This window comes from Zingiber officinale, chromosome 3A (assembly GCF_018446385.1).
Source record: "Zingiber officinale cultivar Zhangliang chromosome 3A, Zo_v1.1, whole genome shotgun sequence".
Taxonomy (NCBI): domain Eukaryota; kingdom Viridiplantae; phylum Streptophyta; class Magnoliopsida; order Zingiberales; family Zingiberaceae; genus Zingiber; species Zingiber officinale.
Window position 1 is genome coordinate 101,938,853 of NC_055990.1, and position 16,414 is coordinate 101,955,266.

General features: G+C 35.1%; 2 protein-coding genes across 2 annotated transcripts; both read right to left on the reverse strand.

The window, feature by feature from the left end:
* Positions 1–1,472: 1,472 nt before the first annotated feature.
* Positions 1,473–3,254, reverse strand: LOC122053920 (probable WRKY transcription factor 49). Its single transcript, XM_042615824.1, has 3 exons — positions 2,770–3,254; positions 2,551–2,697; positions 1,473–2,149 (listed from the first exon to the last, which is right to left on the reverse strand). Exons 1-3 carry the CDS (start codon positions 2,904–2,906, stop codon positions 1,660–1,662), a joined length of 774 nt encoding a protein of 257 aa, XP_042471758.1. The 5' UTR covers positions 2,907–3,254; the 3' UTR covers positions 1,473–1,659.
* Positions 3,255–6,796: 3,542 nt separating this feature from the next.
* On the reverse strand, positions 6,797–13,395 carry LOC122052188 (transcription initiation factor IIA subunit 1-like). Its single transcript, XM_042613597.1, has 11 exons — positions 13,114–13,395; positions 12,824–12,988; positions 12,580–12,732; positions 12,360–12,414; positions 12,186–12,244; positions 11,869–11,994; positions 8,152–8,277; positions 8,003–8,057; positions 7,754–7,929; positions 7,589–7,672; positions 6,797–7,082 (listed from the first exon to the last, which is right to left on the reverse strand). Exons 1-11 carry the CDS (start codon positions 13,228–13,230, stop codon positions 7,059–7,061), a joined length of 1,140 nt encoding a protein of 379 aa, XP_042469531.1. The 5' UTR covers positions 13,231–13,395; the 3' UTR covers positions 6,797–7,058.
* Positions 13,396–16,414: the final 3,019 nt, after the last annotated feature.

Genomic DNA, 16,414 nt, shown 5'->3' on the forward strand with positions numbered 1-16,414 from the left:
CTCTTCCGCGGACACCTCGTCCCTCGGACGCACCGAGCCCGTCAGCTCTCTCTCGTGCCGTCTTTCTCGCTAGCTGCGTCTTCCGCTCGACTTCCTGTGTTCCTAAGCTCCTGCACACTTAGACACAGGGGTTAAACATAACAGGACCTAACTTAACTTGTTTGATCACATCAAAACACCTCGGGGTTCCAACAGTAAATTCTTGGATTAGTCATCTCTTCTTGAGGTGAATACCAAGTAAATCCTATTGTTAGCATTATGAGCTTGTTGTGAAGACTATCCGCTGCAAATCATCATCACGGAGCAAACAACCAAAGTGCGATGAACTATTCACCCCCTCTCCCCTCCTCTAGCACCAAACGACCCTAACATTAAGCTTTTATACTTTTTAATTAAATTATTTAACTATCCTTTGCTAATATTAATATAAAATTATAATCTACTACTTTAACTTTTTATATTCTCATTTAAAAAATTTTTCTTTATCTTTATTTTATTCTTATTCAGTGTTCTACAAATCAGCCTAAGCGATCGCCTATGCGCTAGACGTTAGCCAACTGTACTGAAAACATGCTAGTCGACTAGCCTAGGTGGTCTTGGCGCTCAGGCAAGATTAGACAACCTTGGGCGCTGATTAATCGGTCGAATCGTCTAGGGGCAGTATAAATAGTGTAAGATTTTCATGATTTGTTTTAGTTTTGACCCTTAAATTTAAAACTCAATTAAAAAAACTGAAATTTAACCTTGAGTTTATGGCCGATGATGATATTGAATTTATATCCGATGAAGAATAAGTTGTCGAAAATTATGAAGAACAAGAAGTAGAATAAATTTATGATATTTTATTAGCCGTGTAATTTTGAACTTATTTTAAATTGATATTTGATGCGATTGTGTTGGAGATATATAATGTGATTTATTATGTAATTTATATTGATATTGTGGAGTCCGTCTAATGATGCTTAGTTCCCGTTTAGATAACTTAGGCGTTGGTCTAGCGCCCAACTAGTGTTTAGTGAATTTTAAAACTTGTTCTGTTTTTACACTTACATATATTCATATAATTTTAAAATTTTTATTTCATTGATATCTAAGTGATTATGAATACTGAGTTGTTCCAATTCAGTTAATTTAATTGTTTTACTATTATTTTAATTTGTTATATTTTATACCAATAAATTAGTCAAGCGATCGTCATTTTTATTTTACAAATATTTTTTAAAAATATATTTTTGTATTTCTTTTTTTTTTAATTAAAGATGAGCTTACAAAGTGAATGGTTGTTATGCCAAATAATTTTTTTATTGGGTTATCATCTAACAAGTTTCCTTTTTTTCTTTTTGAAAATGAAAATTTTTATTTAAAAATATATCAAAAAAAAATTATAAACAATTTTAAATGTCCAAACACAACCTTCGACGAGCTCGGGTGTAGTCAACTATATTTCGCCTCTCATTTTATGGCTCGGTTAGTATATCAAACAAGATCTCGCTTATCAGGTTTATACATGCATATTGAACATCTTCCTACATCCAACTATTACATCGAAAATGGAAGTAAGAACATTCTACCATAGCAGATATCGATATCCTGATCCAATTCATATCGAATTTCGATATAATTTGAAGTTGAACTTGCTTGCATCTGGTTGTTCACTGCTCACAGGATGCTGGAAAAGATATTCATATCAAGATAAGAGGAGACAGGGCTCCAAGATCGCGTCGAAGATGGAGACCGCGTCGAGAGATTATGATCCTCTGACGATGCGGCTGAGACGACTGGCTTCCGCACCAACAAGGGCACAACATCTTCCAATAGGCCTTGTGATCTATGCACGACATCTTCAAGTATACAATTCTGCATTCTGTCGTCTGCAGCATTCTTTGTACTCCGTTCAAGTTCATCGTTTGGCCCTCTTTGGTCTGTTCCTAGCGACTGATACATCGGAACATCAGGCTGTAGGATTGTCGTGCACTTGGGCTTCTTCGCGGTGTAGGTGAAATAGTCCTGGGTCTGAGACAGCAGGAATTGTGCAGTATAATGGAGGTGGAGACCTTCGTATGTTACGATAAGCATCTCGGGATCTTCTGAGGACCTCTCTACTTGCTTCTTGGCACTGCATCGCGGGTTAGTGCATTTGTAGTAACTCCTGCACTCAAGTAGAGGAAGCATCAGACAACTTGCTGCAAGTGGATATGAGTAGAGTATTCAGTTAAAATTAAACCGACCGAATTGAATAAATCACACATTTTAATCAAGATTTTACTCTCAATATGCAAGTAAATGTGGCAGATACAAGCACCAATGTGATTTCAAGTCGAATTAGCAACACAATTTCAAATTGTTGGCGTGAGGCATTCTGAATTGGGGGATGGTTTCTACTTTCTAGTTGTTGGTCTTCGACAACTAAAGCTTACACGAATGCTCGAGTCTTATCGGAATGACGATATATTTGGGTGCTGTAAAGGCTGATCGATACCTAAAGCATTCTGCTTTTACGGTGAGCAAACAAGGGACGCATATCGTTGAATTTATCATTTGAATTTCTACCTTGGATTGGGACTGTTCTTGATAGATTTCTGACCATATTTTCTCCACTTGTAGCCGTCGTCAGCCAGCCCGGTACCGCACATCTTCATCCGCAGCGTGTACTTGCTGTCCAACTTGCTCGCTAAACTCATCTCTGGTGTCGAAACCCTGCAAGAGAGGATCGGGATCAAGCTGACCGTCTCACCCGCAATTGAATATGTCAGCATGTAAAAACCGCACCTGCAACACATTTCAGCTGCCCGAAAGGCTGAGTCCCCCGGGCCGTGCCCCTCCCCCGCGATAAATAGAGAACGAGTGTTGTCGTTGAGCCACTCCCCGACCCAATTGGCCTCCGATTCATCTCCGCCTCTTGCCATCGAAGAATTGAGCAAACGGCGCTGGAAGCATGTGAATTTTCTTTCAAGGAATGCTAGGCCTTTTAAAGCATGAGGATTCACTTAAGTGGACTTGTGGACAAATGTCAACCACTAAAGTATACATTTGATGGGCCGTATCCAACTAATGCATGATCTTTGTCATGGATAAAGTCAACTAATGCATGATCTTTGTCATAGTTAAAGTCAACGTCACCACGTAAAAGTCTCTTAGCTAATGGAGGGGTTTTGATCACTTCCTTCAGGCACAGCAGTGGGGCATGTTGCTTCTACCTGCTGTACTTCATGGGGCAACCACCACACTACCGAAAAAGTTTCGGTTTCGATAATTGTATTAGCTTAGGGCGCGTAACCATCTCTTTGGCAACCGGAACATCGAGAGAAAACGATAAAGAGAAGGTTGAGTGAAAGCCATCACGGACCCTTACTTTCTTCGATGATTGTTTATGGGTACCTACGGTCTTTGGTCCATTCAATATTCTAGAGATTGAGAATATGCACCTCTGTGGGTTATATAAGTTTTCGAATTATATTGTTTTAGTTCAAATTTAGCTGATATATTTTGCAAAAAAAAAAAAAAATTTGTTGGTGCAGGGTTTTTTTTTTTTTTTTTTGATCGAGTTGACTTTTTTTGAATAAAAACGAGGACAGTTGAAGTCAAGCCTCATAGGTTATTTATTGAAGTGCGGGTTGTCGGTGAAAGCAGAAGAAGAAGGTAAGTCAACGGCTGGTGGAGCCGGAGTTGGCGTTTACCTCGGGTGGTTGCCTGAAGGTTTGTTTGTTTGCGTGTTTACGCGCGACCGTGCAGCAGGTGTACTTTCTGTCCCCTTTCGATTTATTATTATTATTATTATTATTATTTATTTATTTATTTTCTTTCTCTTTTATAAAAGAGAATTTCAAAATTAATAAACAATGTGTGACGTCATTGCACTTGATTTTTTTTAAAAGAAAAAGAAATTGAAAAATGTTGAGAAATAAAAGAAAAACTTAGAAAATTGAAGAAGTTGATTGTTTCTGTATTTAAATATGTATGCCCATTGATTTAAGTATGATATTTCGATTTTTTTTAATGCAAATGATGCATTTTGTTTATGTAAATAGTTATTTTAATTTTAATGAATTTTCATAAAATAAATAATTTTTAAATTTAATCGTACATAAACTTACATATTACTTACTTTGTCTGATTGAGGTCAACAATTAGTTGAATAGGTGATCAACAATTGTTTATTGTTGGTTGATTAAATAGTGAAACCCAAACCCAAGACGACTGGTTACACCTTTGCCATCAGGCCCTCCCCCTTCCAATTTACGATTGATTGCGGGTGGAAAACTATCGAAAAAAAAATCCTAACCCAACCTAATCCAGGTCCTATTACATTAATTTATAATTTGAATCAGAATATTTGAGCAATCAGAATATTTAGCAAGAAATGGTAAAAAATAAATTTTCCTTTATGCAGGTCATATATGCTAGTGATTTCACCTTTGATTTCTATCATTTTGCTGGTGATTTCTGTCAAATCAATTTTGCTTCATTTTTTAAGGAATTTTCAACTCGATTTCAAATCTTTTGTTAGAGTTTTTCAAGCGGTCAATGGTTAGAAATTTTACCGGTCGATTTAGCTGTAATTTTGACCGTTTTAAAACTCAATTCCATCTTATATTGGTCAATTTACATACTATCTTGAGTGAGAATTTTACTAAATTAGTTTAATTTTTAATTCATATATCATATTAATATTATTTATTGATTAGTTTATTGTTGTATGTTAAAGTTTGTACTAAGTTTGACATTGAAATACTCGTATGGAAGCTGATTATAAATCTAATACATTAACAAAATAACTTAATTAGAGTTGAGCACCATTATCAATAATGCAACAATATTTTCAAGTTAAAAATCTTCATAGTATATTCAAGGATGGAGGAGTTGAACTTCTTAAGCTTAATTATTCTTTGGAAGTTAAAAAAAACTTTATGCTTCTCAACAATGATCACATTTATGACTTATTGTGAAATTCTATCCTCTTAATTTCAGTACACAAGATTTTATATTTATTTAATTGACCGATTGAATTCGTTTTGTTTTAATTCTTTCCATTTATACAACAACAATGGAATATATATATATTTTAATTATAAAACTTGTTAAAACAACTTATTTTCATAATAAGATGGAAGAAAACTTTCCATTTATATTTATTTATGGTCATTTGCATTGAATAAGAATTCATATTTTTACTCCATACTTTTGAATTATATTAAATATTTTTTTCCATATTTTTCAAAAATTAAGATATACAGATTTTTAATTTATATTTTTAAATTAATTAATTTATTATATCAATTATAATTGACGATTGAGTGCTAGATAATTTGAATTTCTGACTACATCCCTAAAAACATGTCAAAGAGGATAGGGTTAGTTTTACAATTAGTCATTCAACTAACGGAGTAAAGTTGGAGTGATCCATAAAGTGGGCCAACTCAAATGAGTGTAACGGATTGGACAAGCTAGGGAGGGATCATAATGTAACATAAATCTCTCTTCATGTTCCAAACTAAATTTTTTATAATATTATTATTGGAAAATAAAAAAAAAATATTTAATAATGTAATAATTTTTTATAATTAAAACATTATGCTCTCAATTTTAGCATATTGCATTATCTGTTTACTTTAGAAGATAAAATAAGGGGATGACCGAACTGGCCCTTTCAGACTAACTCGATCAACTTCAGTTCATGGATCAATCTAAGATGTTATTAAAGATATCGACCTATCATCCTTATTTGCTATCTCCATTTCACAAATTGGCTCCTCCAACAACCATCATCACTCATGTTTTTTTTTTCAACTGTAAAGACCCTCTCTCCACGATCTTCGGTTTATATTTGGGAGACGAAAATAAAAACTGAAAAAATATTTTTACGATGGATAACTTTTCCTTATTGACTGTAAAAAAGGTTGACTTAGTTTCCTTTCATTTGGTAGGCAAATGGATTTAAGAATCCATCCTCGAAACATTTTTTAATCCGTGCAAAGCTAACCGAAAATTTTCCTACATCTCAACGTGTCAACTCTCATTTACAGTCAAATTTCTCCCAACCCAACTCATGATCAGGCCTAGCACGGCAGCGCCACCTCAGTCAGCAACTTCATGCGAGGTTGCCTCGAGCGGGCGTCATCAACAGCAACCCGCTATCAGCAACCCTGTGCACGCGAGGTCGCCTCCGCGGCCAGCCTGAGACCCCACATGCACAAGGTCATCTTGGAGATCGAATCCTCTAATCCATTTTTTATATATAAAAAAATAATCCATAATACAATTATAATCAAATCACAACTACGATTTGATATCAAATGATTATGATCCCTCTCCGAGTTCATCTTCCTACTCAGACTATAATTTAGATCGAAATGGATAATGAATCCTCCGCTCGGCGTCCGACAGCCCGGCCACCCACCTACTGTTCTGATCACCTATCCCGACTCAAACTAACGATAAATCCAGAAAAAAATCATAACCAATTACTCCAATTACGAGCACAATTTAATCACAATTATACTGTAAACCATCCCCTATCCAGCATCCTTGCTCCACCATAGGCAACCACAAGCTACAGCCCTGCACGTGTGAGGTCGCCTCAGGCAGCTGCGTTTCACTTGAGTTTTTTCTTCTCATTTATTTCCGCTGCCTTTTCCCTAGGGATTTTTGTCCAAGTCCACGTTGCATGAGTTCAAAAAGGTAGATTGTTTTCTCAAAGGACCTAGTGACCGCGACTTCAATTTGGTATTGAATTAAAGAATTGCTCTCTTCGCATGGACAACTCAGAGGATAATCACATCGCATTGCTCGTAGATCGTCTAAAGATATACAAGGTCTCGGTCGGTATTACTAAATGGTGCAGTATCACAAACTCAAGGGCATCTAACAGAACATGGTCGTGGATATGGCAACATACTGCAATTAAAAGAAGCGAAAGGGACAAGGAAAAAAAGGCCAAGAAACAAATTTGAAGGTTTAGCGTGTACCATCTTGACAAGAACGCAAATAGCTTCCAGAATTGCAAACACCACAGTTCGTTCATGCTTCCAGTTGACAAATTCAAGAGAGCGAGAGGAAAATCAGAACTCAAACTCGCCATTCGCCTGAGAAAAGGAAAAAAATAGGTGTTCGATGTGAATTCACATGCCACATTAAGCTATGAAAAACACTAATGTAGGGCAACATAGAATTTACACAAACGAAGGAACATATGAAATAAACCTGCAGTTTTGGGGTTCTTCACTAATGATTTTTCATCGGATGTTTGCATCCAAAATCAACAACACTGCTAAATCTCCTTAAAGCTAGAAAGAAAAAGACTGCTAAAAGGAAAAAAATAAAGACCTTGAAACCTCATAAAGGCCACATTTGAAATGGACTGTAAATTATGAGAACAATGTTGGAGACCTCAACTTGCTGAGTGTGACATAAACCATCAATCTTCGTAGCATCATTATTATATTATGAACTAATGGATGGAACATAATAGAATTCAAGAACACAGGATTGTCAACATCTAGACCAATAAGGCACGAGCATTTCAATCCTGATAATTTTCTCACAAATCTCGATTAAAAGAAAACATTATAAACTAGCACTGCTAAATTACCTTGTTAAAAAGAAGATCCCTGTCATTGAGATGCATTATGCCATTCTTAAGGGTACACTTCCATCTACTTTTTGTCCGAGTCACCTATAGAGACCCAACGACCAACATTAAAATTTACAAAATTATTTGTTGATGATATTAATATGAAAAGTTACCAGCAACTACCTTATCAAAGAGAGCTAGAACCAAATGCTGAGCATTTGGCTCATCATCATCTTCATCATCATCCAATTCGTCATCATCGTCATCATCTTCATTGAGGGGTGGCTCATCATCTTCTCCTGCTTCGTCTTTATTTGGGTTTGGTGTAGCAACAGCAGGAGTCGGAGCACGTAGTTCAGCTGGATGCCAAGCAAAAGGGGAAAACATCATATCCAGGTGTCAACAAGTTTCACATTAGATATTAGAAATTACCATGGTCTCCAGGTGTATTGTAGTCTTCAGTAGTCACACCTTGGATCGGAAACAACTTCGGGAAGAACAAAGAAAAAAAAACATGATGTAAATAGACGATAAGGAAAGGGAAACATAGTTTATATAACTATCAATGGTATATCGGATACATCATCATATTCATCCTGTACTCCATCACACTGAGGAAGTACTGTTGGTTGTCTTCTGTTGGGAATGAGCTTGGAAGTTGTCGATCCTTGTCCATGCCTAGGTGATGGCTTCTGAAGTGGGTTTACCTGATGGCAGACAAAGAGAAAGATTTGTCATAAATTCTAGTATCAAAGAAACAGAAAGATAGAAATCTTGTATTTTTAATAAATCCACATAGATTGGACAAAAATTCTTATTATGAACACTAGCATTAAAAAACATAGAATTTTGTCAAAAGTAAAACAAATAACTCTACTTCCAATTTCCAAGTGTGTGGAAACTATCCTAATAAAGAGAATTTATACCAATTATTGAAAATTTTGGTTTTCTTGACCTAATATTTTGATACATGGTCAGAGTATCTTTAAAGTGAAGTGAACCATAAGTTGTCAAGTTGGCAAAAGTCTCGCCTCTAACGCCCCCGCCAACCCGTCCCAGGGCCAATACGGAGGAAGTAAATCACGGATGGCTACTGACCCTTGAAATAATGACTAGCGCATGAGGGAGGCATCCATAAGTTGTCAGATAATCCCAGTTAGCCTCAGACTATCCCTGGAGTGATCAATCACGCCCCATGGAAATTTCCTACCGGCCACCAGTATAAATCGGGAAGTGCACATGACTGCCAGTCCAAAAACCCAGCATCCTTTGATTGCACCCCCCATTTGCTCTTATTTATCATTGCTATGACTAGACAGCATCAGGTCAACTAAACAAATCCCCACAATATGGCAGAAATTCTCTCTGATATTGATTGGCTCAAGAGCAACTCTAGACACTCGAACACTCACAGCAGGAGCTAAGCTGATCATTAACTGAGATAAGAAAAGAATCAATTCTTAATTTTTGGTTTTGACATGAAGTTAAAAGAGGCGCTTTCAGATAATTGAGTGCATATTATTATGGATGCTTAAGTTGATTCAGCAAACAATGGTTTAAAATATTACCATACCACTCATACCAAGAAGTACATATTAACCCAACAAAGGACTGGCACTGACACCCCTCAACTTCAGGCATTCATGGGTGTATTGTGCGTCCAAAGTGGTACCAATCAAAATTTCTGAGCGGTATAATCCCATGTCCATTGGGCCTTGGCTCAAACAAAAAATGATTAACTTAAAGTTTTATTTCTTTGTATATATAACATTGAATTGCAATAGTCTATATAACAAGAATTTGTATTTTAAAGATAAACAATGGAGACAAAATCAAGCACTGAGTAGTGAAAATTAAAAAGTTGAAAGCATATATATTAGATGATCAGTGGAAGAATTGCTTAATGGTATAAAGGAGAGGGGAGCTTTAAATGATGGCTCTATTAACAAGATAAATATTTAAACAACCTATGTGCTGGAATACAAATCAGAGTGCGTGCTATTGATATATGCTGGAATGGACAATAAAAAGCATGTGTCGAAATTACAAACTCAAAACTCAGCAGGAAAGCACATGGTACAACCTACTAAAGTAAAGAATCAATCAGACATTATCTAATTCCTATTCATTCAATCGGAAATATAATTAACTATTTTATTGTTTTTCCTTAAAAAGAAAATTGAGACACTTGACACCAAACCATCTGAGTTGAAACATATCACTCCATACTAACACTTGCTACAGTACAAGAAAGCATGGACCAGTATTGGTATTGGGTTGAGAAATTTTAAACCGTGTTACTTGGTAAGTATGAAATACAAGATGACACTAATTGACAAAGGGGGGAATCTTCATTGTGTTTGATATTTCTGTAGTTTTAGAATGCCTAGTGACAATGTTTTTCAAGTTTCAGTCAAACAACTAATACAAATGAATGAAATAATAGAACATTAAGTAAAGGTGCCTTTGGTTTGGCTCATATCAGGAATAATCAAAAGCCGATTCAATAAAGACCAGTGTATAGCCTGTCAAATCAGCAGTGCAATCCCTCAAGGCCTCAACAAAAGCTATGATGAGTTTTACCTAGAATTTATTGCATCTCTTATCAAGTATAACATGCAGTGTGCCTCAAGTACTAGAAAAAGACAGCCTAATAGCACAAAGCACCATGCACATCCTGGAAAGTATGAGTGCATATAATCTAACCCTTGGTGGAGAACAGATTGTTACCAAGGATTGGCTCAAATCACCAAAGTTACAAAATGTATGAGGAACTATATCCTGAGAAAAGACACAGCTATGCTAAATGAATAAAATTTAATATGCACCTAAGAATAAACAGTTGAAACCAAAGAAATATTTTATCATAGTTAGTACCATGCCATTTTAAGGACACAGCATTTTGAAATAATGCACAAGCAAATTCCATGGTTACAGCAAATTCAAACAGCCAAATAAAATGCCTTAGACATTTTTTGAAGAAGATCAATCTTACCCCATGGTCCACACAAATTGGCCCAGTAAAATGAATAACAATCATGCCCCTAAATCACTGCACTTAAGATTAAACTCTTGCATTCTTTGTAACGTCCCAAACAACAAGCCCTAGATTTTCACATCATTGCTTTTCAGACATCTAAACGTATTGTTGGAATCAGAAAAACCACTGCTTAGCGTAATTAATTAAAATTATCCTTTTAATTGATCCCAACAATTCATGTTTGACAAAGACAAATTGTTGATCCGACAAGACCTAAATCTATGAATGCAAGACCAATTAATGAGTAACAAAAACATACCCATCTTGTGATTGTAAGATAATGTGAAAGATGTTTCAAATGTGTAGCCTTAAGAAACTCATGCAACCATCTCTCGTGTCGTCCTCCATAAATGGGGAAAGTACAATGAAAGCATCATGTATTTGACTGTTACCTTGCTGGCCAGTTCTTGTGATAGGCTCATATAAACTATTTAAGATAAAAGTATGTGTAGGGTAATGTTGAAGGGGAGCCTTGGTACAATGGTAAAATTGTTGCCATGTGATCTTGAAGTCACGGATTTGAGTCGCAGAAACAGTCGCTTGCAAAATGCAAAGTAAGGTTGCATATAATAGTCTCAATGTGGTCGAACACTTCCTAGGACCCCGCACTGGAGCTTTATGCATTGGGGGCTGCTCTTTTTTTTTTTTGTGTGTGTAAGGTAATATAGTGCCGTGACTAATTAATTTAACACCAAACCAGGAAAAACTAGTCTCCTATTGAGATACCAGGAAATTATTCTCCAGCAAACCAACCAAATTATTAATAAGATATCCTTGTCTATGATAATAATTCAGATTATAGTGACATTAGCACAATAGACAGCAGAACCTAATGCAATAGGATTTAAAGGAAAATGCAGTTTGACACCCAAAGTTTCATTGGACTTGAAATTTATTAGGCACAATGCTTTTTATCTAATTCAGTTCCTTTGATTCAGGTTTAAAATCTCAAACTAGCACTTACCCAAAATCACAAGTTTTTGAGTGATAATTTCCACACACTTGTAGTATGATCAAACTTTTAGAATACATATATAGTTGGAAGTTTTTAAAGAATTTACAGTGTTAATAATTTTAAGGAGAAGAGAACCTCAATCAAGAGGCCAAATGAGATTCCAACAAAAATAGACTAACTTGAGAAACCAATCAAACTTTACAGCAACTGAGTAAAATTTCCCTATGATTTACATTAATTAAATTCAGTTATATCTTAAACGGGCATCAAAGTAAAAGATTTACAACTCAAAAATGCATCTACCTGGAGCAAAGAAAATTCTATTGAAATGTCCCCACTTCCATCTTGTTGTGGTAAATGACCTCCTGGGTTAAAGCGGGATGGATGGTCATCTCTTTTACGTTTCCCAGAGGAATTCATGAAAAAGTCCTTCATTCAATATGATAGCTAGTAAATGATAGATATCAAACATATACAACCACTCACAATTACAAAAAAAAGAAGAGCAAAATGACACATTAGAACCTACACAGAGGAAAAATATCAACAATCATCAAGAATGCAATTACTAGGCCTCCTGTACCTAATACAACTAAAGTCAGGCATTGAGTACTCTGTACCTGAGTCATAGCTTGCTGAGATGAGCCTCTATCAGTTTCTTCACGGCCATCAACATAAGCTGCAGTAAAATATACACCAGCAAACAAAGCCACACTTACTCCAACCTCACACTTGATGAAGGATTGCAGTAATATGTAATCAGACAAGGACATCATTATCTCCTTTCAACATACCAACATTGACATCGACTCCAAGAGGCCTTTGGTTCAGCCAAGGAGAAAGTGGTTGCTTGACCAATAAGACAATGCAACTAAATCAGATCCCATGTTATAACAATTCATGTCCGTAGACAGAGCACAACTCATGGCATTAGGTGAAACATGAGGAAGATATATCACTGGAGAAGCATACAAATTTTTTTTTTAAAAAAAATGATAAATCACATTGATGTACCATGTAAGGACTAGGCCTTCCACTTTTCAAGTCCATGCTACTTCTGATATCAGTAATTGGAGACGGAGCATAATCAGAAGGGCCGGTGGGAATGTTATACATCCCCGAATCAGTTCCAGGGAGTGGTGTCTGGATAGGAGTCTGCAATGGAGTCTGCAAGATACCCAAATGTACACTAATCCCGCATTGGACCAAAAGTATACGATCAAGTGGAATTAACAAAAAGAAAACGCAATGGACTCACAGGTGGAAAAAGCATTTCCGCAGTTGGGGTCTCGTATTCCTCAATCGGCCCCTCGTAAGGCACGTTAAGATCATGCACCGGCGTCGGGGCAACATTCTTCTGGGCAGCCGGCCTCTCGATGTTGCCGCTTATTGCGCCAGCCTGCATCATCTTCATCTCCCAGATCTACGTCGACGGAAAAACAATCAAAGTAAGTCGAAATAAAATCCACCAACTTCTTGAAAAGGAAGGAGAGCCCAGCAACGAGACAAGGTAAATAAAGATCGGAGCGAGGAAAGGGAAGGAATTACCGCCTGGATCTCGGCGAGCGCTCTCTCCCCGGCACCTTCGTTGATGAACTCGTCGCGGATCTTACTGATGACGTCGTCCACCACCTGGATGTACACGGCGGAGACGTTGGTCGCCATTTCCAGCGACGGATCGCCCCTGCCAACGATCGAAGAAGCCCTGGGAGGATTCGATGAGCGGCGCAGGAGGATTCAAGGGTTAGGGATCGTCCTCAGGCGGAGGGGTGGAGCAGGGAAAGGGGGAACAAGGGCCGATCGCGGACGGGAGCGCTGGGAATTAAGGAGGAGAATATAAATAGGTTTGCATCCGGAAGAAAGTCGTGCGGACACGTGTCACGATTGGCACTTAATATAAATGGGTTTGCACTTTAGGCGGCCTATTTTTTTTTCTTCGGAGTTTTCCCAAGGGAGAGGGCGCATCCACAATTTTCAAAGGATCGTATCATACACTTATTTTTATTTATTTATTTATTATCAAAGGACAGCCTTCTCTAGGACTGTAACTATTTTTTGCAAGCACCTAAATCATAATTTTAATTTTAAAAGTATTTTTTTTTAGTTTTAGTATGTATATAACTTTAGACCATCTGTCTTGAAAATGTTAATAAAAGAAAATAATAATAATAATAATAATAATAATAATAATAATAATAAAAATTTAAATTAGTTTCATTGATTATGTTTGAAATAATCTATTTGATCCTATGAAAATTTTTCATTGATTACTTGAATAAATTGAGAAGTACATACGCTAGTTAATTCAGAAGCCCAACATCTTTTAGTTACGTCCTGTATTTAGAGAATTTTTTTTACAAATACATCATAATTAGAATTCAAATTTTAGATATCTAAATGATAACCTAAATATTCTACCATGATATTATAACCCCGGAGACATTAATCGAAAAAAAGAAGAAAAACCAGAAAGAAGATTTTAATCTTCTATTAAAAATTTTAAGATATTATTTATACTAGTGTTGGAACAGCCATAGAGTTTTTGGTCGCTAATGGAGTTAGCAATCAAATTTTAATTCATTCGTTAATTTAGTAACGAATTATATTTCATCCCTATATTAAAAATATTCTGGAGCTAATTTAGTAAGTTAAATTTCATCGCTAAATTTAATTAAAATTTTGACATCGCACCCTTTAATTGTGATTTAAATAATATTTATATCCAAATTTAAATCTAATATTTAAAATTATGATTTACATTATAAACCATGAATGACACATTTAACATTCAACTCACGATGTAAAAAAAAATCATATTACCGATGGAAATTCCGTCTGAATTGCTTTGACTACATAATTATAAGAAATACATAGTAAGAAGATATTATGTTAGAGACATTTTATCCGTTGCTATATGGGGATGGAATAAATTTTCGTAAATAAATATATCGACCAAAATTATAACTTCGATTATCAGAAAAATACAAATTCTGTTGGTGTTCATCGACAAAAGTTATAATTCTATTACTATTGATCAAACAAAAATATAACTTGTTGCAATACCTATGACAGAATTTGTATTCCATCAATAATTATCCAGAGTCTATATGTGTATACCGATAACAAACAACATTCATTAGTAAACACCAAAGGAATCCATGATTTCATCGGTGTTTACCATAGAATCCATGATTTCGTCAGTGTTTACCGATAAAAACCATTATTATTTGCTAATATTTATTGTTATATATTCACAAATAACTTGTTAAGATATTATTCTTCCCTCGTACTATTTTGCAATACTTGGTTGGAATTATCCCTATGATATGTGGAGTGTGGGTTGCATTCTTGTTGAGCTTTGCTTGGTTAGTTTGTTTCCACTCATCAACTCTCCAGTTTCTCTTTCCTTCTTGGTTTCACATATGATTTTTGAGAAAATTTTATTGATTAACACTAGAATTTGAAGTGTGATCTTCAACCACTTGCAAGTAGTTATATTTGCCACTAACTAGTCTCTTCCTTTTAGCTTTCATTGAGGAGCATCTCTATTTAAATGCATGTGATAATATTTTTCTTGTTCATCTCCATGCATAGATTTCTTGAGAAGACATACTTCAGATTAATTATTATGACTTCTTCAACTCTATTTCATTCATATAAATTTTTAGCTCACAGCATACTCAGCCCTATTGAATTTCCTTTTTCTTGTTCACTAATTTGAATACAATACATATTAGTTGTAACAATTTCACTTGTGAAGATATCTTTCTTCAATTCATCCCATGACTTTTGTATCATACAGTTCTTCTACTATTGAGGTCTACTTTTTCTTAGGAGCTTATCTTGTAGCCTAGATATATGAGTAATTAATGTTGTCACTTTTTATTAATGCGAGGTGTTTTTATGATGTTATTGTTGTTGTTGAATTATAATAAAATCATGTGATTTTTATTTTCATAGGTAGGAAATGATATCTTAGAAGATACACAAGTGAGGAAATTTAATCCAACAAAATATTTTGGAATTCATATGTGATTTTCTATCTGTTTTGGGTGTTATTTAGTTTTATAAATTTGACTTGGAAGTTTATGGAATATAGCTACATATTTGGATTGATTTTATATAAAGTTTGATTGATATATAGTTCGAAGTGTTGTTAGTCTAATATTTTTTAATTATTTAAATAATTTATCCTTTAAATATAAGATAATGGTTTTGTAAATGTATTATTTAAATAAGATAATAATTTTAAAATGATGCAAAACACAATTAAAGATAACGGTTTTTATTTATTTGTTGTCCAACTGCTATCTACTCCACCCAAAGATATTGGTTTAAACTCGTTGTAAAACTATTGTCTAAAGCACTCAAAGATAACAATTTAAAATCATTATTAAATTGTCGTTGATTACGCTAAAAAATAACAGTAAAAATTATAGTTAAACTGTTGTCATTGACCAAAAAGATAACAGTGTTTAACTATTGTCTTTGAGCACTCCTCTTAACAACACACCCTTTAATAATAGTTTTGTTGATCTATGACAATAGTGAAAAATTGTTGTTAATGAGAGTTTTTATTGTAGTGATTGCATTGCAATATCATTAATTGATGATTCCCTAACAACAGTTGTGTTATGGCAAACCACTAGAAGATACAATTGGTTTATACAGATAAGGCTTTCTGTGATAGTACTAGTGTAATAATTTGACACAAAAATATTTCTACATGCATATATTTTCACGGTATTTTCATCATGAAAAGCTTTATTTCTACATTTATAATAATTACACGGACAATGTAATTCGATAACATTCATACATTTTGGATGACTCTTAGCAAAGTTCACAA

Excerpts from the sequence above, each read along its gene's own strand:
- LOC122053920 (XM_042615824.1), bottom strand. The coding sequence starts at position 2,906 with ATGGCAAGAGGCGGAGATGAATCGGAGGCCAATTGGGTCGGGGAGTGG. Across the intron at positions 2,698-2,769 it reads GCAGCTGAAATGTGTTGCAG|GGTTTCGACACCAGAGATGA; the intron begins GTGCGGTTTTTA and ends CCTCTCTTGCAG. Across the intron at positions 2,150-2,550 it reads AAGAACAGTCCCAATCCAAG|GAGTTACTACAAATGCACTA; the intron begins GTAGAAATTCAA and ends ACTTGAGTGCAG.
- LOC122052188 (XM_042613597.1), bottom strand. The coding sequence starts at position 13,230 with ATGGCGACCAACGTCTCCGCCGTGTACATCCAGGTGGTGGACGACGTC. Across the intron at positions 11,995-12,185 it reads CTCAGCAAGCTATGACTCAG|GACTTTTTCATGAATTCCTC; the intron begins GTACAGAGTACT and ends TATTGAATGAAG. Across the intron at positions 7,083-7,588 it reads GGGATCTTCTTTTTAACAAG|GCGAATGGCGAGTTTGAGTT; the intron begins GTAATTTAGCAG and ends TCCTTTTCTCAG.